Source organism: Salmo trutta, chromosome 9 (genome assembly GCF_901001165.1).
Source record: "Salmo trutta chromosome 9, fSalTru1.1, whole genome shotgun sequence".
Taxonomy (NCBI): Eukaryota; Metazoa; Chordata; class Actinopteri; order Salmoniformes; family Salmonidae; genus Salmo; species Salmo trutta.
In genome coordinates, this window is record NC_042965.1 from 11,933,938 (window position 1) to 11,959,848 (window position 25,911).

General features: G+C 42.2%; 1 protein-coding gene across 1 annotated transcript; it reads right to left on the reverse strand.

Moving 5' to 3' along the window:
• Nucleotides 1-7,011: 7,011 nt before the first annotated feature.
• On the reverse strand, nucleotides 7,012-25,054 carry LOC115199882 (long-chain-fatty-acid--CoA ligase ACSBG2). The gene is made up of 15 exons (XM_029762414.1): nucleotides 24,793-25,054; nucleotides 22,135-22,209; nucleotides 21,711-21,973; nucleotides 18,511-18,782; nucleotides 17,242-17,330; nucleotides 15,100-15,220; nucleotides 14,450-14,530; nucleotides 13,951-14,100; nucleotides 13,509-13,676; nucleotides 13,131-13,312; nucleotides 12,253-12,486; nucleotides 11,809-12,026; nucleotides 10,321-10,460; nucleotides 9,887-10,130; nucleotides 7,012-7,681 (listed from the first exon to the last, which is right to left on the reverse strand). Exons 2-15 carry the CDS (start codon nucleotides 22,197-22,199, stop codon nucleotides 7,596-7,598), a joined length of 2,313 nt encoding a protein of 770 aa, XP_029618274.1. The 5' UTR covers nucleotides 22,200-22,209; nucleotides 24,793-25,054; the 3' UTR covers nucleotides 7,012-7,595.
• Nucleotides 25,055-25,911: the final 857 nt, after the last annotated feature.

The window sequence follows — 25,911 nt, forward strand, 5'->3', positions numbered from 1 at the left end:
AAAGGATAGAAAACAGAAGAGCACAGGTTTGAATCAAACTGATGCTGTGGCACAAACATTTCTTACAAATTTTGCATGATTAATGTTTAAGCAGATTCATTTTCATGTGTCCCATCTGTGCTTGGAGTTCAAAACAGTTATCCCAAATAAGCTAGCAGTGTTACTAAAAGTTGTATTGAAACATAAAAAAAAGAAACGTCTCTTTTTCAGGACCCTGTCTTTCAAAGACAATTCGTAAAAACCCAAATAACTTCACAGATCTTCATTGTATGGGTTTAAACACTGTTTCCCATGCTTGTTCAATGAACCATAAACAATGAATGAACATGCACCTGCGGAACGGTCGTTAAGACACTAACAGCTTACAGACGGTAGGCAATTAAGGTCACAGTTATGAAAACTTAGGACACTAAAGAGGTCTTTCTACTGACTCAAACACCAAAAGAAAGATACCCAGGGTCCCTGCTCATCTGTGTCAATGTGCCTTAGGCATGCTGCAAGGAGGCATGAGGACTACAGATGTGGCCAGGGCAATAAATTGCTATGTCCGTACTGTGAGACGCCTAAGACAGCGCTACAGGGAGACAGAATGGACAGCTGATCGTACTCGCAGTGGCAGACCACGTGTAACAACACCTGTGCAGGATCGGTACATCCAAACATCACACCTGCGGGACAGGTACAGGATGGCAACAACAACTGTAGAACGCACAATCCCTCCAGTGCTCAGACTGTCCGCAATAGGCTGAGAGAGGCTGGACTGAGGGCTTGTAAGGCAGGTCCTCACCAGACATCACCGGCAACAACGTCGCCCATGGGCACAAACCTACCATTGCTGGACCAGACAGAACTGGCAAAAATCGCTCTTCACTGACGAGTCGTGGTTTTGTCTCGCCAGTGGTGATGGTCGAATTCGCGTTTATCGTCGAAGGAATGAGTGTTACACCGAGGCCTGTACTCAGGATTGATTTGGAGGTGGAGGGTCCGTCATGGTCCGGGGCGGTGTGTCACAGCATCATCGGACTGAGCTTGCTGTCATTGCAGGCAATCTCAACGCTGTGCTTTACAGGGAAGACATCCTCCTCCCTCATGTGCAACCCTTCCTGCAGGCTCATCCTGACATGACCCTCCAGCATGACAATGCCACCAGCCATACTGCTCGTTCTGTGCGTGATTTCCTGCAAGACAGGAATGTCAGTGTTCTGCCATGGCCAGCGACGAGCCCGGATCTCAATCTCATTGAGCACGTCTGGGACCTGTTGGATCGAAGGGTGAGGGCTAGGGCCATTCCCCCCAGAAATGTCCGGGATCTTGCAGGTCCCTTGGTGGAAGAGTGGGGTAACATCTCACAGCAAGAACTGTCAAATCTGGTGCAGTCCATGAGGAGGAGAGGCACTGCAGTACTTAATGCAGCTGGTGGCCACACCAGATACTGACTGTTACTTTTGATTTTGACCCCCCCTTTGTTCAGGGACACATTACACATTATGCAGTCTGTTATCAATACCTTAAACCATTTCACATGGTAAAACACAATTTGCAGATCTCACTTAGACTTTTCAGCAAAACTCTAAACACATTCTCATTCTCAAAATACATTCTGCACTCTAATGCACATGTCATTCATACTGGTAAACACAAGTGGCAACAATCAAATACAAATAGAGAAAACATGTCATTGATTGAACACAACCACTCAAAAGTGATTTAACCTGTTTCAAATGATGCGACAAAACCAATATAAGCCAGTTCAGAGAGCAAACAGGTTGTTGAAGGTGGGAAGGAGAAAGTCTGAGAATGGATAGAAGAAACAATGTGAGAGGACGAGTGCGTATGCGAGGTGGGCAACGAGGAGGAAGAGGAGGAGGAGGGCAAGAAAGAGGAAGAGGAGGACGAAGACAAAGAGTGGAAATATCTGATGGAATTCGAGCAACAGTTATAGACCATGTTCTTGTCCATGGACTGACAATGAGGGAAGCAGGACATAGAGTGTGTCGTGTCTTTGGCTATGCCGGATTAAGTGATATGACATGCTAACTTATAAAATTATTTCTCTGTAATTAATATTACCTGATTAAGTCACGTCTGTGGAACTTGTTCAGTTTTTCAGTTGTTGAGTCTTGTTATGTTCATACAAATATTTGCACATGTTAAGCTTGCTGAAAATAAACACAGTTGACAGTGAGAGGAAGTCTTGTTTTTTTGCTGAGTTTAGTTGCTTTGAACGTAACTCCTCAAACAAGCTCCAGCTGCTACTAACTGCTAATCATCTTCCACACCTGTTCTCACTCTCCTTAATCACCGCTACCACCCAACTTAAACCTGACCAAACAGTTGTTTCATCATCTCAGCCTAATGACTACTGCATGATACCATACCATACCATACCGAGTCAAACCCTCTAGTTCCTTCATCTGCACCCCTTGGCTTCATACGGTCCATTCTCATGTCCCCACTGAATCCTCGTTCTCACATCTATTTCCTCAAATATTCAAAACTCATTTCAAGTCTGGTCCTTAAACTTGTGAAATTCATTATATTTATTTTGCAAAGTGTCATGATGAAGATAGCTGTTTTTGGATCCACTGGACAGACAGGGCAGTATCTGGTGAACCAGGCTCTACAGCAGGGTCACTGCCATTGTCGGGAACCCAGGGACATTGACAGTGCAACATGAGGAATTAAAGGCAAATAATGTAATGTCTTGTCTGAGCACCAAATGTATGGTTTTTACATTTCCTCTGTGTTGCATTCAGTAGCACTGTTTTTGTTAGAGGTTTCATGAAATGTGTTACCTTGCCCCAGGCCTGACAGCCTACCATAAAATTGCTGTTTTCTCTGTTTTGTCAGGTGGTTGAGGGCAATATTTTCTCGAAATACAGCCTAAAACCTCACTTCCAAGGACAAGATGTGTTATAGCCTGCCTGGGGTTCCCTGTATACTTTCTCACCGTAGTCACTGGCCACACCTTGTCTATGAGGGCCACAGTCAGCAGGGGGGGGGGGGGCTAGTTACTCCATGTTACCTTAAATGTCTTTACACTGGATTCAGCCAAATGTTTCAATGTTTTAATTCACACATTTAATACATTTGTGATGTGGAGATGTGCAGCATAGATTGTTTATTTGACCCTATAAAAACACAAGCTACATTTTGGTGACTTGAATTAAGCAAACATTTAAAATGGTAGAATGAGTCATTGAAGGTATAGGGCTAGGCTGTCGAACATACGAATCAATCAATCCAAAACCGTCATAAATGATTGTTACAAAAATAAAGTTGCACACTCTAAATATGTTCCCAACAATTGAATGGGTATAACCACGTAGTGCCTTCTTCAGATTTGTAATTATTTTTATACAGTTTACTTACTTTAGTCAGCACCTCTTCAAAAGAAATTTGCATTAGCATATTTTCTTTTTAATAGGATCAATGATTGTTACCACATGGGGGCATTACAGTATCAAAAACTGTAACTAATGTGTGTGTATAACTTTTTCATATGGTGTAAAAGAAATGTTCCATTTTGTAGTTATTCATTAATGATAGTCAGATATTATTGATTCAATGATTAATTGAATAATGTAATACGTAAACACATTTTGAACATAATAATGAACAAATATTAACCAAAGTAGGCCGGCATTCTGCGGTGTGTAGTTGACAATAGGTTCCCGGTGCAGGTGTGAATGTTGGTCAATAAGGAGCTCACTGCTCTGTCGATGGATCATTTGATTGACTCATTACATAAAATCATCTCTTTGGGGATTTGGCTTATATTCAACCTCCGAAATGGCAGTTGCCTATCTTGCTGTAAGCGCATAAGGGATTTAACTCTGTGCAATCAGTATGCAGCCATCGGCCATCTTTCCCCACAAATAAAATGGAAAATTACTTTGACCAGTTGTTGATTTGAACAATTTGTCTGTTAAAATGTTGTTTGACAATTGGCCAAATTCTCTTTGTCCTACATTAGCCTTGATGCCTCATAAACTACAAGGACACTGCGCTGAAACAAAATGTGAGAACAGCAGTCAGTCTGGTTGACCAGGCTAGTGGCTTGGAGGGCTTTGAGAATACATTCCTTCAAATCTCAACTGACACTTACTGTCTGTCACTCACACCCCTGACAGTTGTTACCCCCTAAGATTTTCTTCCCACTGTAGTTAGGTTCTGAAAGGAGTGGATAGGTGTAAACTATATATCAATAGAAGAAAATTGTGAAGCTTACTTTCAATTGCCCCTCCCTGTTGCACACAAGAAACGTCCATTTCCACTGACACAAGGGGATTTATGGCTGATTTAGGATGAAATCGCCAACCCTGTGACTTTATTTGGCACTTAAGAGGCACTTGCTATAGTCATTTTTTTCTTGAGATGGCAAAACTTGTTTTATTAAGTTGAACATGTGCTCTATATGAAATCATTTTAAAATTAGGTGAAATCAAGTTTCTTTTCACAAAGTTACACATCTCAAAAGGCACCAAATTGGTGGAACAACCTATATATTACTTACCTAACCAATCCTGTTGAATCTTTGAGGGGAAAAGTGGTCATTTTAAAAACTAGTGATAATTTGATGGTAATTCTTGTGTTAAGAATTTAAGAGACGTATTTGTGTGGAACCTCCACGTTTATGGCTTCAGTTCTTAGAATTAGAAACTTTGCCGTGGGTTCCTGTGGTTTGGTGACATCAATAGGTTCAGATACAGTACCTGATACAGTACCTGAAGAAGACCAACCAGTGGTTGGTGTCACTGTTTGCCAGTACAGTGCATTCAGAAAGTATTCAGACCCCTTGTCTTTTTCCACATTTTGTTACGTTACAGCCTTATTCTAAAATGGATGAAATTGCTAATTTCCCCCTCAATCTACACACAATAACCCATAACGACAAAACAAAAACAGGTTTTTAGAATTTTTTGCAGGCAGGTAGCCTAGTGATTAGAGCATTGGGCCAGTATCGGAAAGGTTGCTGGATCGAATCCCTGAGCTGACAAGGTAAAAATCTGTTGTTCTGTCCATGAACAAGGCAGTTAAACCACTGTTCCCTAGTAGGCCGTCATTGTAAATAAGAAGTTGTTCTTTACTGACTTGCCTAGTTAAATAAAGGTTAAATTAAAATGTAAAAAATTAAATCCTTGATGAAAACCTGTTCCAGGGAGCTCAGGACCTCAGACTGGGGGTGAAGGTTCACCTCCCAACAGGACAACGACCTTAATCACATAGTCAAGACAATGCAGGAGTGGCTTCGGGACAAGTCTCTGAATGTCCTTGAGTGGCCCAGCCAGAGCCCGGACTTGAACCCGATCGAACATCTCTGGAGAGACCTGAAAATAGCTGTGCAGCGACACACCCTATCCAACCTGACAGAGCTTGAGAGGATCTGCAGAGAAGAATGGGAGAAACTCCCCAAATACAGGTGTGCCAAGCTTGTATTTTTTGTAATTTTATTTAATATTTATTTAACTAGGCAAGTCAGTTTAAATACGGCCTAGGAACAGTGGGTAAACTGCCTTGGCAGAACAACAGAATTTGACCTTGTCGGCTCAAGGATTCAATCTATCTACTTTTCGGTTACTGGTCCAACGCTCTAACCACTATGCTACCTGTCGCCGCAGGATCTCTCTGTACTTTGCTACTTTCATCTTTCCCTCGATTCTGACTAGTCTCACAGTCCCTGCCTCTGAAAAACATTCCCACAACATGATCCTGCCACCACCGCACTTCACCATAGGGATGGTGCCAGGTTTCCTCCAGACATGACGCTTGGCATTCAGGCCAAAGAGTTCAATCTTGGTTTCATCAGACCAGAGAATCTTGTTTCTCGTGGTCTAAGAGTCTTTAGTTGCCTTTTGGCAAACTCCAAGTGGGCTGTCATATGCCTTTTAGTGAGGAGTGGCTTCCGTCTTGCCACTCTACCATAAAGGCCTGATTGGTGGAGTGCTGCAGGGATGGTTGTCCTTCTGGAAGGTTCACCCATCTCCACAGAGGAGCTCTGGAGCTCTGTCAGAGTGACCATTGGGCCACTGTGTTCTTGGGGACCTCCAATGCCTTAGAATGTTTTTGCTCCCTTCCCCAGATCTGTGCCTCGACACAATACTGTCTCGGAGCTCTGCGGACAATTTCTTCGACCTCATGGCTTGGTGTTTGCTCTGACATGCACTGTCAACTGTATAGACAAGTGTGTGCCTTTCCAAATCATGTCCAATCAATTGAATTCACCAAAAGTGGACTCCAATACAATTTTAGAAACATCTAAAGGATGATCAATGGAAACAGGATGCACCTGAGTTCAATTTCAAGTTTTATTGCAAAGGGTATAAATATTTATGTAAATAAGATATGTTTTTATTTTTAAAAACTTGCAAAAATGTCTAAAAACCTGTTTTCACTTTGTCATTATGGGGTATTGTGTATAGATGATAAGGAAATATTTGTATTTAATCCATTTTAGAATAAGGCTGTAACAAAATTAGGAAAAAGGGAAGGGGTCTGAATACTCTACCAAAGGTGCTTTAACAAAGTGCTGAGTAAAGGGTCTGAATACTTCTGTAAATGCAAAATGTATGTACATGCGAAATGTGTAAATTTGCTAAAATTTATAAAAAATTGTTTTTGCTTTGTCATTATAGGGTATTGTGTGTAGATTGATGAGAGAAAAAAAAACAATTCAATCCATTTTCGAATAAGGCTGTAACGTAACAAAATGTGGAGAAACTCAAGGGGTCTGAATACTTTCCGAATTTACTGTATGTAGCTAGCTTGTTTAGCATGACCCAGCTCAGCAGAACCTCCGATGGTAGTTATATTATCGGAGTATAAAGCCTCTTCACAAATGGTTTCTATCAAGTCATAGCAATCACATCACTGGCACTGTTCTCTGATGAGGAGATTTTTAATTGCTATTCCAGTGAAACAACAGACACTAACTTGGACAGCAGCAAGTAAGGTGTGTGTGAGATACTACCAAAGTTACTTTTTTTGTCCAGAATAGCTTGTTGGCTTGAAATCGTTTCGGATTTTATTGACCAAGTTCATTTAACACATAAACATTTACATTTCAATATTTCTTCATGTACAAGGAAAAGCATTGGGTAAAATTCTAAACAATTGTTGTGATTCATAGTATTGTTATGTTATCACAAACATAACATTAATGATAAAATAATGTTTCAGTATCTTTGTCCTTTAGTTAAAGTGATGTTTACTATATAGCATTGCTAAATGATTGTCCTTGGTATGTCCTTAGATTCTCCTTGAACATGTTGAGAGAAAATAATTGTTTTTTTGCAAACATGTTCATATATTTTACAAATAATAAAATAAAAAGCATATGACAGTGATACGACTTTGAAAGTATTGCTACGGTGGCAATTACAGTTAATTTTTACCAGAAGCACAAACTGCTTGCACAGTTGTGGACACTAGATTTGGCAATGATGAATATATGGTTTATTTACAAAAAAGTGCTAATATCGTTGCTGTGTAATCTTGTGCATAAAAACAGCTTAAATATTTCTATAGAGCAGATATATTTAATAGGTCAATAACTACAACAGTCCAATGTTCTCCAGTCCTTTTGAGTTCCTCTGTTATTCTGGTGCCATTTCATAAATAGCATTGATTTTCTCCTGGAACATTTTGACAACAACCCCCCTCTTTAGCTTCATGGTAGGTCCTGGAGAGAAGATGGAAGAAAGAAAGGATATTCAATCAGACTTACTGTGCTCTCAAAATGAGTGTCCCCTCTTTCCTGTGCTCCAATCACATTTGATGTACTCAACAGCTTGGAAGAAAGATTATATCATGCAATGGTATCCAGAGGAATGTTGTTTAGTTTGAAATAGTCACAAGACTGCCTCGTCAGATACTGTACGTGATGAACATTACTGGCAAAACATTTATTTCAGATACCGTACGTGATTAACTTCAGATATTGTGCGCGATAAACATTAGTGGCAAAACATTTACTTCTCTCTCGGCATCTTTGTAAAAATGTGTTAAATTCTGAAAAAGCTAATTATCTATTGAAAATTACATACAGTAATGTGACAAGACTAGCTTTAGTTTAGCAATCTAAGTTTGTTTAATATACAGTACCAGTCAAAAGTTTGGACACACCTACTGATTCAAGGGTTTCTCTTTATTTGTACTATTTTCTACATTGTAGATTAATAGTGAAGACATCAAAACTATGAAATAATACATATGAAATCATGTAGTAACCAAAAAAGAGTTAGACAAATCAAAATATATTTTATATTTGAAATACTTCAAAGTAGCCAGCCGTTGCCTTAATTACAGCTTTGCATAGTCTTGGCATTCTCTCAACCAGCTTCATGAGGTAGTCACCTGGAATGCATTTAAATTAACAAGTGGCCTTGTTAAAAGTTAATCTTAATGCATTTGAGCCAATCAGTTGTGTTGTGACAAGGTAGGGGTGGTATACAGAATAGCCCTATTTGGTAAAAGACCAAGTCCATATTATGCCAAGAACAGCTCAAATAAGCAAAGGGAAATGACAGTCCATTATTACTTTAAGACATGAAGGTCAGTCAATTTGGAGCATTTCAAGAACTTTGAAAGTTTCTTCAAGTACAGTCGCAAAAACAATCAAGAGCTATGATGAAACTGGCTCTCATGAGGACCGCCATGGGAAAGGAAGACCCAGAGTTACCTCTGCTGCAGAGGATAAGTTCATTAGAGTTAACTGCACCTCAGATTGCGGCCCAAATAAATGCTTCAGAGTTCAAGTAACAGACACATCTCAACATCAACTGTTCAGAGGAGACTGCGTGAATCAGACCTTTATTTAATGAACCTTCATTTAACTAGGCAAGTCAGATAAGAGCAAATTAGTATTTACAATGACAGCTTACCCAGGCCAAACCCTAACCAGGACAATGCTGGGCCTATGGGACTCTCAATGACAGCCGGATGTAATACAGCCTGGAATCAAACCAGGGTCTGTAGTGACGCCTCTAGCACTAAGATGCAGTGCCTTAGACCACTGCGCCACTCGGGAGCCCGATGGTCAAATTGCTGCAAAGAAACCACTACTAAAGGACACCAATAAGAAGAAAAGACTTGCTTGGGCCAAGAAACATGAGCAATGGACATTAGACCGGTGGAAATCAGTCCTTTGGTCGGATGAGTACAAATTTGCGATTTTTGGTTCCAACCGTAGTGTCTTCGTGAGACGCAGAATAGGTGAACAGATGATCTCCGCATGTGTTGTTCCCCCAGTGAAACATGGAGGAGGTGTGATGGTGAGGGGGTGCTTTGCTGGTGACACTGTCAGTGATTTATTTAGAATTCAAGGCACACTTAACCAGCATGGCTACCACAGCATTCTGCAGCAATATGCCATCCCAGCTTGTTTGCGCTTAGCGAGACTATCATTCGTTTTTCCACAGGACATTCAGCCAAAACACACCTCCAGGCTGTGTAAGGGCTATTTGACCAAGAAGGAGAGTGATGGAGTGCTGCATCAGATGACCTGGCCTCAAACCAATTGAGATGGTTTGCAATGAGTTGGACAGCAGAGTGAAGGAAAAGCAACCAACAAGTGCTCAGCATATGTGGGAACTCCAAGACTGTTGGAAAAGCATTCTTCATGAAGCTAGTTGAGAGAATGTCAAGAGTGTCCAAAGCTGTCATCAAGGCAAACGGTGGATACTTTGAAGAATCTAAAATATAAAGTGATTTGTTTAACACTTTTTGGTTACTACATGATTCCATATGTGTGATTTCATAGTTTTGATGTCTTCACTATTATTCTACAATGTAGAAAATAGTCCAAATAAAGAAAAATCCTTGAATGAGTGGATGTGTCCCAACTTTTGACTGGTACTGTATATATTTCTCACACTGACTGACTCACCCAGTTCTCCCCCGGATATGGAGAAGTCTCTGTCCAAAATGATCCACTTCTGGACCCTCTGGGCGTTGGAGTTGGCCTTAGCATTTACGCGATCTATGCCCTCCTGGATGGCCTTGTAAATAGCTGGCTCCTTACTGGCTATAATCTCAGAGGCCTTGGTTGCCATGACACCACGCTGCTGGCAGAAAGCCAAGGCCTCTGGGGTCAACTCGTCCGTTGGATCGCCGTTGTCGTCGACTACACACTACGGAAGGAGAGTGGGGTCAAAGGTTAGGAGTGATCCAGGAACCTTTCTGACAGAGCCTGGTTCCAGATCTGTTTGTGCTGTATAATTCTATATGAATTGCTTAATAATTCTTAAGCAATAATTCTAAAGCATGTCAATGAACATAGGAGTTGGCAATACAGTCCACATCTAATGTTTGAGGTCTTACTTTGAGTGTGAGCATCATAGAGAGGAATTTGAGCTTGTCTCCGAGCAACATTGCATTGCTGATGATTGCGGTCTCTGCTTTCACTGCATCCTCAATGGGCACAGGTGGAATATTCTCTCCTCCTGCTGTTATGATCAGCTCTGCAGGACAAGATATGTCATACTTAGCTAGATATTTAGATCATAGATCTACATGATGTTCAACAATGATTATCTTGTATATCCAGGCTCAAGGTAGGAGTTACCCTTAGGCACAGACTTAGGATCAGGGGAAGGTACACAGAATTGACCTTAGATCAGTGTCTTGAGGAAAGAGCATCTTACTCCCATCAAAACCCAACAATGGCAGCCATGTTGTGTAATGGCTATATACAGTACATCTAGAAAATAAACGTTTTATTTATTTTATTTCACCTTTATTTAACCAGGTAGGCCAGTTGAGAACAAGTTCTCATTTACAACTGCGACCTGGCCAAGATAAAGCAAAGCAGTGCGACAAAAACAGCAACACAGAGTTACACATGGGATAAACAAACGTACAGTCAATAAAACAATAGAACATCTGTATACAGTGTGTGCAAAGGAAGTAAGGAGGTAAGGCAATAACTAGGCCATAGTGGCAAAGTAATTACAATTTAGCAATTAACACTGGATGTGCAGATGAGGATGTGCAAGTAGAAATACTGGTGTGCAAAAGAGCAGAAAAAATAAAATATGGGGATGGGGTAGGTAGTTGGTTGGATGGGCTATTTACAGATGGGCTGTGTACAGCTGCAGTGATCAGTAAGCTGCTATGACAGCTGATGCTTGAAGTTAGTGAGGGAGATATAAGTCTCCAACTTCAGTGATTTTTGCAATTCGTTCCAGTCATTGTTAGTGGAGAACTGGAAGGAAAGGCGGCCAAAAGAGGTGTTGGCTTTGGGGATGACCAGTGAAATATACTTGCTTGAGCGCATGCTAAGGGTGGTTGTTGCTATGGTGACCAGGGAGCTGAGATAAGGCGGAGCTTTACCTAGCAAAGACTTATAGATGCCCAGGAGCCTGTGGGTTTGGCAACGAATACGTAGCGAGGACCAGCCAACGAGAGCATACAGGTCGCAATGGTGGATAGTATGTATATGGGGCTTTGGTGACAAAACGGATGGCACTGTGATAGACTGCTTCCAATTTGCTGAGTAGAGTGTTGGAGGCTATTTTGTAAATGACATCGCCGAAGTCAAGGATCGGTAGGATAGTCAGTTTGACAAGGGTATGTTAGGCAGCATGAGTGAAGGAGGCTTTGTTGCGAAATAGGAAGCCGATTCTAGATTTAATTTTGGATTGGAGATGCTTAATATGAGTCTGGAAGGAGAGTTTACAGTCTAGCCAGACACCTAGGTATTTATAGTTGTCCACATATTCTAAGTCAGAACCGTCCAGAGTAGTGATGCTAGGCGGGCGGGTGCGGGCAGCACCCGCCTGCCTAGCATCACTACTCTAAGTACTATACCCTTTATCCTCCCTGTAATGAACAGGAAGTTGTCCTTGTCGTGCTTTCCCAGGTCTCCAGAGTGCAGCCAGCCCTCCTGGTCCAAGGCCTCATCAGTCTTTTCTGGCTCATTCAGGTAGCCCATGAACACATGACGCCCCCAGAAACAGATCTCACCATTCCCATCCTCATCTGGCTTGTCCAACTTTGTCTGGCAGCCATTCACCACCTTTCCACAGCTGAGGACAACATCAAGATATTCTTTGTTGTTGACAGTTTGCTGTCAGCTCTTTATACGGTGAGACCGCAAAGCAAGAATGTATTAAATGTCACTTTTATATCTGATGGCTTATTGGTATCAATTCATGTTTTGCTATCACAATGCTAGCTTTGTCAACTACAGATTAATGAATGTAAACAGTCATTAAAAATGGCAGTGGACATCCTAGTTTTCCAGTTGCTGACCTCATGATCTTGAAGTTATTCTCCCAGGAGATGGTGTGAGGGCCGGTGCTTTCACTCATCCCATACAGCTCATACAAGGGGAGGCGAAGGCTCATGAAATACTCCAGGGTCTCCTTAGTGATGGGTGCGGCCCCTGTTAAGCAGTTCCTGCAGCGGTCCAGGCCCAGGGCCCAGTGAACCTTCTTAAAAACCAGGTTGTTTGCCAGCATGAAGCCCCAGGGCAACAGGTTCTCACTGGAATCCACAACAAACAAGGAGGAATACCACACATGGTGTAAAAGATGAAAGAGATTCTCTGTTACCTTTGTATACTTTTTAAGCAGTAGTTCTGAAAGTGGCACTCACGAATCAAAAGCGGTCCCCGAAAATTGCGTACTACATCACTTATGTGCAGATATGTGCACCACGTCATTGCTCGCTGTCTCTCGTTTTGCTGTGTGTGCATCTTGCTAGCTGTCTCTCAAATGGTGAGGGGCTGATTGGCTGAAACTCAAATTGCTAAGGGCCTGGCCCACGTAGTGGAAAATGTAGGGAAAATGGCGCTGCATAAGCTTCCAGTGAACAAACTAGGGGTTTGCTGGCTAATTGAGGTAAGACATTAATTCTGCTCATAGATTATGCATGTATGAACAAAACAAATTGACATATCCAGCCCAAAGCGGGAGGTTTAAAAAGTACTTACTAGTCGCCAAACTTGGCTGGAATTTAATCTAGTTTAGAATACAAAAAATGGTATTTGGGCATGAGTGAGGATGTATGTTTTTTTTATTGTTATTGATAAGATCATGTCTATGGGTGAAATTTGATGCACTGAAAATCTGCATTATTTCTGAAGTACGGGTTTGATTGAACAACAAGAACCTGAGCTAAATCCTTACCCATTCATGGCACTGTAGCTGGCTTGCAATCCGATGGATTTAGCCCAGTCTGCCACTCTTTTCCTCATACCAGAGGACTTGGCACCAATGGCTTTCATCTTCTCCTGCATCTTCTCCCACACACGGGGAACTCCCAGGAAACTGGTGGGGCGCACCTCTTTCAGAGTAGTCCCCAAAGAGCCCTATGAAATCATATTGTTACTGGTTATCAAGTCATATCAAGTTACTCCAGTCCAAGTTACTCCAGTCCCACCCTTCCCAACCAAGTCAAACCCAAACCACCACAATTCAATCAATTGTTCTCAATGTAAATAGCATTTTGAAAGGAAAGTAATGCACATCATCCATTTCTGTAGTATAATAGTTATGGATTCTGACCTTCAGGGCGTCTGGTTCTGCAAAATACGTCACTGCTGCAAATCTCATGGCGATCCACATGTCGTTGACCTGGGCAGCTATATGGCTCAGGGGCAAGTAGCTCACCACCACCTCCTCACCATGTTTCAGATCAGGCATTTTGCCTGCCGCATTTGAAGTCCAGGTGATCTGAGGAGAGAGTCGGTCACCACTTAGAGGAAAAACTATACACTACGTTTTTGTTTGTCCTTGGCGTGAACAATACATGGACAAAATTGTGACTTTTTCACATACTGTATCCAGTGCTCAGCGGCCCCAGAGCTATCTCCACCATATAGTACTACTGTAATGTGTCTGAGGGAGCCACCACATTCTGTGAGGATGAAGGGGAGGCCAGCTGGATACTGCAGTACAGTAAATGTACATGTAAATATAGAGCTTTTTCCTCAATAGAATTACTCACATTGTCATGACTCAGCATGACCCCTTTGGGGTTGCCTGTGGTTCCAGAGGTGTAGATGAGCGTACAACACTGGTTAGCCCTCTGACTGTCCACCACAGCATTCAGCTGTTCATCAGACACCTCCTCACTCAGCTTCATAAACTCAGCCCACTGTAGGAGGACAGAGGTTGAGTCAGAAACACCTGATTCACATTATAGAGCCAATCCGAATCGTACTGTGCTGGCTTAGATATTTTCTATTCACATTATCCTTTTCAGAAGGGTTCCAACAACTATGGTGGATGTGTAACAAAGCCAGCCCAGGGCAGCTGGACTTGGCTCTGTTTGCTCAGTAATGTGAATGGATTAACAGTCTCACAGTTACAGTGTAGGAAAGGAAATGTTCGAGGAAATAATGTGTTCTACTAATATTGCTATCTATTAGGCAAATAAATCATGTTTTTTTTCCAGCTGGCTAAACTTGATCTTGCTTATAGATATTCTTTCGATGCAAACTTACAGTGTACAAGTTTGGCAGCTTCTGTTGCAGTTCATCCTTGTACTGAACAATAGCTTTCAAGTGTGGAAGCTTGTCCTTAATCTGAAAGGTATGGACAAAGTAGGAATTTTAGAATGAATCATTTTGGCACACAAACAAAAAAAATTTCACTTGATCTACTTACAAATAAAACAGCACAGTATTGGATAATATTTTTTTTTTAAATGTTATATTATTTGCATAATTCTGTGCATATGGCTATTGGTATTTTTCAGTTTTCTCCGTATATTATTGTATACAAAATGATTGACGCATTTGTCTCACCCGTTTTTAAAATCTATTGCACACCTACTGTATATTACTTGACATGGATAAACAAACCAAAATGTATTCATGTTTTTCCTTATGTCTACTGTGTAATTTATTGTGATGTTAATGTGTCATATGTATTCAATTGACTGGATGTACATGCCTCTAGAGGATATTTAAGTAGGTGTGTTTCACAGTGGTGTATCACCTGACGAAGATCCAACTCAGATCGAAACATATTTTTTCTGCGTCTTATGAAATCACAATGGGAGTATACCAGAGTTGTGGACATTTCTTTTTTATTTTATTGGCAGACACAACCAGGGGAACCGTGTAGTTCAGTATGTGTTATGGGGTCTCACCTGGAGGATTTTGAGGAGCTGTTTGTGGTTCTCCACTACAAGGACGTTGGCCTCACAGTTGTCTGCTACATACTGACATGCCTCGGGGGAGTTGGTGGTGTAGATGCCTGCAGCAAAACCCCTGGCACACAACACACATCAAACAACTTTCTTATTGAGGTGGTTTAGACTGTGATTGCTGTGTGTGATCAATACTTTCTATGAGGAAGCAGCAGGTTGTCCAAGTCACACAGCATTTACAGTATGAACAATAGTGCAGGGTAGTGATTGGTAAGATGTTGCATGCTAGATGTACACTGCTCAAAAAAATTAAGGGAACACTAAAATAACACATCCTAGATCTGAATGAATGAAATAATCTTATTAAATACTTTTTTCTTTACATAGTTGAATGTGCTGACAACAAAATCACACAAAAATGATCTATGGAAATCCAATTTATCAACCCATGGAGGTCTGGATTTGGAGTCACACTCAAAATTAAAGTGGAAAACCACACTACAGGCTGATCCAACTTTGATGTAATGTCCTTAAAACAAGTCAAAATGAGGCTCAGTAGTGTGTGTGGCCTCCACGTGCCTGTATGACCTCCCTACAACGCCTGGGCATGCTCCTGATGAGGTGGCGGATGGTCTCCTGAGGGATCTCCTCCCAGACCTGGACTAAAGCATCCGCCAACTCCTGGACAGTCTGTGGTGCAACGTGGCGTTGGTGGATGGAGCGAGACATGATGTCCCAGATGTGCTCAATTGGATTCAGGTCTGGGGAACGGGCGGGCCAGTCCATAGCATCAATGCCTTCCTCTTGCAGGAACTGCTGACACACTCCAGCCACATGAGGTCTAGCATTGTCTTGCATTAGGAGGAACCCAGGGCCAACTGCACCAGCATATGGTCTCAAAAGGGGTCTGAGGATCTCATCTCGGTACCTAATGGCAGTCAGGCTACCTCTGGCGAGCACATGGAGGGCTGTGCGGCCCCCCAAAGAAATGCCACCCCACACCATGACTGACCCACCGCCAAACCGGTCATGCTGGAGGATGTTGCAGGCAGCAGAACGTTCTCCACGGCGTCTCCAGACTCTGTCACGTCTGTCACATGTGCTCAGCGTGAACCTGCTTTCATCTGTGAAGAGCACAGGGCGCCAGTGGTGAATTTGCCAATCTTGGTGTTCTCTGGCAAATGCCAAACGTCCTGCACAGTGTTGGGCTGTAAGCACAACCCCCACCTGTGGACGTCGGGCCCTCATACCACCCTCATGGAGTCTGTTTCTGACCGTTTGAGCAGACACATGCACATTTGTGGTCTGCTGGAGGTCATTTTGCAGGGCTCTGGCAGTGCTCCTTCTGCTCCTCCTTGCACAAAGGCGGAGGTAGCGGTCCTGCTGCTGGGTTGTTGCCCTCCTACGGCCTCCTCCACGTCTCCTGATGTACTGGCCCGTCTCCTGGTAGCGCCTCCATGCTCTGGACACTACGCTGACAGACACAGCAAACCTTCTTGCCACAGCTCGCATTGATGTGCCATCCTGGATGAGCTGCACTACCTGAGCCACTTGTGTGGGTTGTAGACTCCGTCTCATGCTACCACTAGAGTGAAAGCACCGCCAGCATTCAAAAGTGACCAAAACATCAGCCAGGAAGCATAGGAACTGAGAAGTGGTCTGTGGTCACCACCTGCAGAACCACTCCTTTATTGGGGGTGTCTTGCTAATTGCCTATAATTTCCACCTGTTGTCTATTCCATTTGCACAACAGCATGTGAAATTTATTGTCAATCAGTGTTGCTTCCTAAGTGGACAGTTTGACTTCACAGAAGTGTGATTGACTTGGAGTTACATTGTGTTGTTTAAGTGTTCCCTTTATTTTTTTGAGCAGTGTATAATGATAGGGGTGGCAGGTAGTCTAGCGGTTAGAGAGGTGAGCCAGTAACCGGAGGGTTGCCAGTTCGAATTCCGGGTCTGACGGGAATAAATTTGGCCTGCCGTTGTTCCCTTGTGCAAGGCACTTACCCCCCCACAACAACATCTCCCCGGGCACCCAGTGTGGCACCCAGTGTGGCAGCCCCTCCGCACCTCTCCAAAAACCTGTGTATGTATGTGTGTCTTTCAGAGGGGTTAAAAGCAGAAGTCAAATGTTATTATTACCCAGCCAGGATACAGCCAATGTCTGAGATGAACCACTCTGGAGAGTTAAAGCCCAGAATACCGACACCATGGTAACGCTCCAGCCCCAACTACAGTAGAGGGAGGAAGAGAAAGAGTCCGAAATAAACATTTATAATCAATAAGAATGTGGCACACTGCCTCATTTACTGTTGTCCTACATGATGCTTTGAAAACTACTCCAGTTCATTGCCTCTCCTTGACATTGGAGATGTACAGTAACTTAAGCATTGAATCTAACACACCCAAGTGTTGGTTTTCACCAGCACCATTCTTACAAGGAGACAGACATGGCAATGGGAGAAAATGGAAATTATTTCTGCTGTGTAAACATTCATAATCCCCTTTCTCTGGAGGTAAAATTCTAAATAGTCCATAGCCCAGGGATCATCAACTAGATTCAGCCTTGAACCATTTTTTAAAATTAAGCAATAAGGCTTGGTATATTGGTATATTGGACTTATAAAATAAACCCCTGAAGTGCCTTATGGCTATCATAAACTGGTTACCAACGTAATTAGAGCAGTAAAAATACATATTTTGTCATACCTGTGATATACCCTGACTGTCAGCCAATCAGCATTCAGAGCTCAAAACACCCAGCTTATAATGAAAAGTATGAAAATGTATGCACTCACTAATGTAAGTTGCTCTGGATAAGAGTGTCTGCTAAATGACAAAAATGTCAAATGTAAAAAAAATTCAATTATAAATAATTTGTAGACCGCAGATTGACTGCTAGAAGGCCAAACAGATATGTTTGACTAAAACATAACAATTTCAAAACTTGCTTACATTTGTATACGATCACGCGTCTCTCTATTATCTGTGGGAGTACGTGGGAACAGTTTTATTAAGTTAATTTCACTTAGCGCTCATTTCCTGGAGTTTTTACAGCCTTTTTTCCAACAATGAAAAAAATATAGTTCTAAAGTACATATATTTTTTTTAGTTTAGAAAATTTGGGGGAACAAATAAAACCACCTGCTGGCCAAATTTGGCTCTCGTGGCTGTCAGTTTTCAGTGATGTTAACATATCTTCATTAGAATTCACTGGCAAAGTTCAGAAATACTCCTACGCCTCTGTATAGATACAGCCACTAAAAAATGCAGAACACACACATCCTGGTAAAAGTACATCATAACATAGAACTTTGAGAGATCCTTTTCCATTAAATTCCACGCAAGCATAGAACAGAGAGCAACTAAAGAGCACCGACACTGACACAACAATTACATCAATAAACAGACCTTGAGGAAGCTCTTGGCCGCCACTCGGCACTGCTGGTAATACTCTCTCCAGGTCAGGGTGACCCACTGCCCCTCGTTCTTAGATGCCAGTGCAGGCAGGTCTCCATAGCTCTCCACCGTCTCCAGGAACATCTGGTGGACGGTCATGGGGGCCTTGCAGCCCAGCCCTGTCTCGGTCATCCTCAGCTTGACCGATTGATCCCTAAAGGAGCACCAGAGCTGCTCCGCTGGGGCCAGGCACACATCCGACAGCTTCAGGGGCACCGAGGCACCTGTAGTGAATACAAATCAAATCAAACGTGATTTGTCACATGTGTCGAATACAACAAGTGTAGACCTTAGCGTGAAAGGCTTACTTACAAGCCCTTAAGCAACAGTACAGTTCAAGAAGAGTTAAGAAAATATTTACCAAATAAACTAAAGTAAAAAAATAATAAAAAGTAACACAATAACATAACAATAATGAGGCTATATACAAGGGGTACCAGTACCGAGTCAGTGTGCAAGGGTACAGGTTAGAGGTAATTTGTACATATAGGTAGGGGTGAAGTGACTATGCATAGACAATAAACAGCGAGTAGCAGCAGTATACAAAACAAATGGAGGAGGGGCGGGGGGTTAATGTAATAGTCCAGTGGCCATTTGATTAATTGCTCAGCAGTCTTATGACTTGGGGGTAGAAGCTGTTAAGGAGCCTTTTGGTCCTAGACTTGGCGCTCCAGTACCACTTGCCGTGCGGTAGCAGAGAAAACAGTCTATGACTTGGGTGACTGGAGGCTCTGACAATTTTATGGGCTTTCCTCTGACACCACCTATTATATAGGTCCTGGACTGCAGGAAGCTTAGTGATGCAATCGGCCAGGATGCTCTCGATGGTGCAGCTGTAGAACTTTTTGAGGACCTGGGGACCCATGTCAAATCTTTTCAGTCTCCTGAGGGGGAAAAGGTTTTGTCGTGCCCTCTTTACGACTGTCTTGGTGTGTTCGGACCATAATAGATCTTTGGTAATGTTGTCACCAAGGAACTTGAAACTCTCGACCCACTCCACTACAGCCCCGTTGATGTTAATAAGAGCCTGTTTGGCCCGCCTTTTCCTGTAGTCCATGATCAGCTCCTTTGTCTTGCTCACATTGAGGGAGAAGTTGTTGTCCTGGCACCACCCTGCCAGTTCTCTGACCTCCTCCCTATAGGCTGTCTCATCGTTGTCGGTGATCAGGCCTACCACTGTTGTGTCATCAGCAAACTTAATGATGGTGTTGGAGTATTGTTTGCCACACAGTCGTGGGTGAACAGGGAGTACAGGAGGGGACTAAGTACACACCCCTGAGGGGCCCCCATGTTGAGGATCAGCGTGGCAGACATGTTGTTGCCTACCCTTACCATCTGGGGGTGGCCCATCAGGAAGTCCAGGATCCTGTTGCAGAGGGAGGTGTTTAGTTCCAGGGTCCTTAGCTTAGTGATGAGCTTCGTGGGCACTATGGTGTTGAACGCTGAGCTGTAGTCAATGAATAGCATTCTCACATAGGTGTTCCTTTTGTCCAGGTGGGAAAGGGCAATGTGGAGTGCGATTGAGATTGCGTCATCTGTGGATCTGTTGGAGCGGTATACGAATTGGAGTGGATCTAGGATATCCGGGAGGATGCTGTTGATGTGAGCCATGACCAGCCTTTCAAAGAACTTCCTGGATACCGACGTGAGTGCTACTGGGCGGTAATCATTTAGGCAGGTTACTTTTTTTTCTTTCTTTTTTAAAAAACTTTTGCTTCCTTGGGCACAGGGACAATGGTGGTCTGTTTGAAACATGTAGGTATTACAGACTCGGTCAGGGAGAGGTTGAAAATATCAGTGAAGACACCAGTCAGTTGGTCCACGCATGCTTTGAGTACACGTCCTGGTAATCCATCTGGCCCCACGGCTTTGTGAATGTTGACCTGTTTAACGGTCTTGCTAACATCGGCTACCGAGAGCGTTATCACACAGTCATCCAGAACAGCTGGTGCTCTCGTGCATGCTTCAGTGTTGCTTGCCTCGAAGAAAGCATAAAAGGCATTTAGCTCGTCTGGTAGGCTCACGTCACTGGGCAGCTCGCGTCTGGGTTTCCCTTTGTAGTCCGTAATAGTTTTCAAGCCCTGACACATCCGATGAGCGTCAGAGCCGGTGTAGTAGGATTCAATCTCAATCCTGTATTGACGCTTCGCTTGTTTGATGGATTGTCTGAGGGCATAGTGGGATTTCTTATAGGCATCCGGATTAGTGTCCCACTCCTTGAAAGCGGCAGCTCTAGCCTTTAGCTTGATGCGGATGTTGCCTGTAATCCATGGCTTCTGGTTGGGATATGTACGTACGGTCACTGTGGGGATGACGTTGTCGATGCACTTATTGATGAAGCCAATGACTGAGGTGGTATACTCCTCAATGCCATTGGATATATCCCGGAACATTTTCCAGTCTGTGCTAGTATAACAGTCCTGTAGCGTAGCATCCGTGTCATCTGACCACTTGTAGTATGTGGACAGCAGGGGCAGCAGTTTCCTGCCATCAGTGGTAGTTTATGAAGTCATTTCAAAGACTAGTATTCCCCTGCCCTGTCCCCACAATAACTCAGTGGACCTCAGGCAGGTACAGAATGAGAATGTGTTCTCAGTGAACTTACCTTGTAAAATAAGGGTTAAATAAAACAGAAGTCAGGGTGTGTGGCTATTTCTGAGAATCAGACTGGACTATCTCTATCCCACCCTCCTTCGCTGTCTCAGTGTGAAGCATAACCATTTGAACCCTCTTAACTAGAGCTGGGCTGCCTGTATCATATTGATTCAGAAAATAGAGGAAGCTATGGAATGTCCCTGCCTACCCACCAATCAGGTTTGAGTGGTGAAACTGGCTCTGATTAAATAGAAAAGATTGATTGATCAAAATCATGCAATGGGGGACAGGTAAATCATTTTCTTCCTCAAGAGATTAAATAACACATTTCCTCGAAGGTCAGAATAACTGTATCCTTGAACTGATTATGCTTTTAGGCACATTTCTGTCAACCTGTTCCACAAGTTTCTTTATAACTGCTGTATTATGAACTACAAAACATAATCATGTTCCTCTTATAGGTGATAAACATCTGATCTGCTTCAGTTAAGTTGAGTCCATATCCTATATAAAAAAAACTCTTAGCTCTACCTATGATCACCATAAACAGCTATTACCTGAGAGAGGATCCCATTGAGGTCCCTCTAGTCCAGGTGATCTGGGTGGTTTGGCTGGTGCTTCGGGGATGCTTGCTGGGGTTATCACTGCAGGTTCTACAGCAGCTGTCTCCTGGCTGTCTTTGCCCTCTCCATCACAGTTTGGCTGTGGATGGTCTACTACTCCTCCATTGACGAGGGGACTGGAATGGTTTCTGTTCTGTTGGAGTTTGGTGACTGGTGGTAACGGTTCGGTTTCGCCAAGAGGAATGTCACTCACACAACTAGAATGAAGCACATGAAAATAAAATATGCTTTAAAGAAACACTCAGTCATAAAATACTGTACCATTGTTTGGTGAATATTTAGCAATTATAAACTGGTACTTCAACTGTTCTGACAGAATTTGTTCTCCAGCATAGAAGATTACTATAACTCCACGTACCTCTCAGGACTCTTCTCTACGACAGGAACCCCATTGAGGACAATGGAATCCTCTTGTTCAGACATCTTGTAATTGCTTAGATAAAAGACGTAAAGGATCTACATTAGATGTGCAGAAACCACTAGATCATGATGAACAAGCTTTAAATATCAAATGAATAAAATCTCTAGATAGTTTGTGCAAAGGCTCCTGATCTTCTACAGATTCAAGAGAAAAAGTGTAGCCTCCTGGATCTTTATATGAGTGGGTATTGCAACATGACAGCGTCAGGGGTAGTGTGTCAATAGCCGCTTAGTTCGATTGATAACGAATGGCGAAATTAAAGGGTTTGTACCAAAAACGTGTAACCATTTGCAGAGCTTTCTCCAATCTTTCACTTAAATATAGTAGGTTACACCAAGACGGTTGATTTTTACATTAGAAAGTGACTTGAGAAAGAGCGGATATCTCTGCTGAAAAACCCTTTTTTGTCTTATCTTCAAAGGCAGATCTCAGTCAAGGTCCTGTACAGTAGTTATCTCCACAGGCACACATAGTACATGTGTTGGTTTTTTACATGTCTCAAATACAACATAGGCCCAAAGCATGTAGTGCACATAGAGTAGCATGTTGGGTTACTTGACCATGATACCTCATCATTATCTCTGACATGATGTCAATCAGCCTATGATGAAAAATGTCAGTGAAATTATGCGATCTTGTGTTTTATCTTGAAATTGAAGACAATTTTCACACATATCTGCTCTAGTTTAGCTGTGACAGTCATAATGATGACATGCCTTGAGTACACCATATTGCCAAGAAGCTGCTAAACATGTATGGAGAGAGAAAAATGGATGCTGTCACTTCAGATTCCAAACAAGTAGTTAAAATATTGAGACAAAGCTCATAACAGTGATATAACATTTTTATCTGGTTGATGAGGACATTGTTTTGTTTCACCACTTCAACAAGAAAAGAACAGAAGATCCGTCCAGATAGATCAGATAACTATGGTCAAAATATCTCTCGGCAAAAGTTAATCATAATTGCAAAACAATTGCCTAAGTTATGTGGCAAAGTAAACACTGAACTTTTGCACAGAATGCTGCAAACATTAGTGCTTACTGACGTTTCTGCAATAAAACAATGAACTGTAATAGATAAATTGGATAGAATCTCTATGCGCTCTTAAAGGATCAATGCACACGTTTTTATCTCATTATCAAAACAATTCTGGGTAACAATTAAGTACCTTAACGTGATTGTTTTAAATTAAAAATGGTAATAAAAAAATGAACAAAAATAGCTTCTTAGCAAGAGCAATTTCTCAAGCAAGAAATTTGATAGGACTGTCTGTGAGTGGTCTAAGTGGGAGGGGAAAACTAAAAACTAGCTGTTATTAGCAGAGAGGATTGGAACTCTTTCTTATTGGTCTATTTACTGCCTGGTGATGTCAACAGGGCAGACAGGTCAACACTCTATCCCACCAAAACAGGCTGTAATTCCAGGCGGTCTTTTCAAACACTAAAAGGGCATAGCATCAATTTCACAATTTCACTGTATTATTCCAAACTCATAGAGTGTAAATATATATAAAACACAGATGAATCAAGTTTTGGACTGCACTGGGCATTTAACAGATTACCTATAAACAGGTAGCAAATTGACACATAAATATACAATTCTCTATCGATGTTCCTACATGAGCAAGGCCTCAACCCATCAAGTAATGAGCTGTCCATTTCAAACAATGAAATATATTTTAGTATGTGTGTATCTCTCCAGCAGCATCAGCTCTAGAGTGACCCAGGCTAGCACTGGTTGTGTTGGCTTTAACAAGACAATAAAGAATAAGCCTGAGCCTGTTGGCAAAACAATAAAACCAGAGGAACCTGCTTGGTTAAGTTAAGTTCAAACATGTTTTTTGCATGTATGTCCTGAGATGTAGGCCAGGTCATGTTTGTTTGTTTGCTTTGAACACATGTATATATCTATATATAGATTAGGAAACCAATGCATGCAGCTATTATAGGTTACTGGTCAAATCTTTTCACTCTGAACATGCCTCTGCCCCTGAAATTCAAACATTATATTGGATTTATACCGTCAAGGCTACTGTATCAGTACCAGAAAGCAATCTAAAAGTCAAAATCACAGTTACTCTTGGTTTTAATGGTTAGACAATTACATGCAATTATAGGCAACTTAACACCTCCCAGTATCAGTCAATGCTTTGCTGTAGATGCTGAATAAATAATCCTAAATATTCCCCAATGTTTATAATGCAATAACTGTCCAACTGCTTCAAACTGATTTCACAAACCAATACAGATGGACAAATGTATACAAGCCAGCCAGCCAGCCAGCCAGCCAGCCAGCCAGCCAGCCAGCCAGCCAGCCAGACAGACAGACAGACAGACAGACAGACAGACAGACAGACAGACAATTGACTCTAGTTCCCCACTCTGACATGTGAGCAAGGACTATAGGAACATGTTGCAAGAGCTGTCTGTGATTTGTAGATTGACTTGGTGGTCTGGCACATGAAAAAAGTAGCCTATCGTGAAAGAATTGAAAGCACACATAATAAAATGTACTAATTCATTCCAGAGTAGTAATATTCAGCAGAATATCATAATACCTTTCTATTGAATAAAGACAGAGCAGATATCCTACCTTGTTCAGAGACTTTGTTCAGACAGGGATAGACAGAGGCAGGTGCTATATGACATCACCTTGGCAGGAGAGAGTGCAGGGAAAACTTGGATGGACCTCGATGGGATGTGCACAACGTGGGAATGTCACCCAGGACAGCAGCTGATAAGCCTGTAGAGGTATTGTATGGGGGACAGTACTATCCAACTCAGGTCTGTATGCACTCTTACGTAATTTCCCCCACACCTGAGGGTCAAATAGCTAGTTAACAATCCACCAGTAGACTTGAACAAAGGTTACCTTCTGCAGCAGTAGGTGCTGGAAACTCACAAGGACGCTGTGTGTGGGGGGGGTAGCAGACTACATTACAGCCTATAGATCTAAGTTAAGCCTGTGCTGACATTGCTGTGCCTGTTTACGTGAATGTTAAACCGTTTAAAGACACATTTCATGAGAAACATATTTCTGATTCTAAGAATATGAAGTAAAACCATCACTTTAGCTCAAGACACTGGTCATTTTAACAGGACTAAAGCAAGTTATTGTGTCAGCCCTTATCAGTTCTAAATCATGGGGATGTAACATTAATTGATATAGCAAGATAGCTTTTGAAAGTTTATGAGAAAAGAGGAGACTTTGAGCCACAATGCACAGATCTTTAATCTGTGGAACAAACATTGTGCAACAACAACTTGTTGTAATGTGAAACACCTCTGCATTGAAATAAGTGTAACAAATGAATGTCAACTAAGTTGTTTTCTAAGATTAATATATATTGTTATTGACCCGTATTTAATTTCCAGTGGTTGAATTCTGTATTTTAGATCAAAGTATCAGTCTTATGTTATGTCTTGAGGGGTGTTGGATTGTATGAGGTGAGAACGGCAATAATCTGAACCTGGACATGGTGTTTTAGTAAATGCAGGTGAGAGTTCAACCACGCGCTCCAGATATTCTGGGCACCAAGGTCATTTAGTCATACCACCAGTCACACCACACCTGCCCTCACTTATCATTGCCGCAGCAAGTCTGGAGATATGACAGAAATATTAACAAGGCTACAATATCAAAATAGCACATAGGAACAACAATATATAGGCCAAACTTGTCTATGAAATTGGGTCCTGCTTGTGACATCTC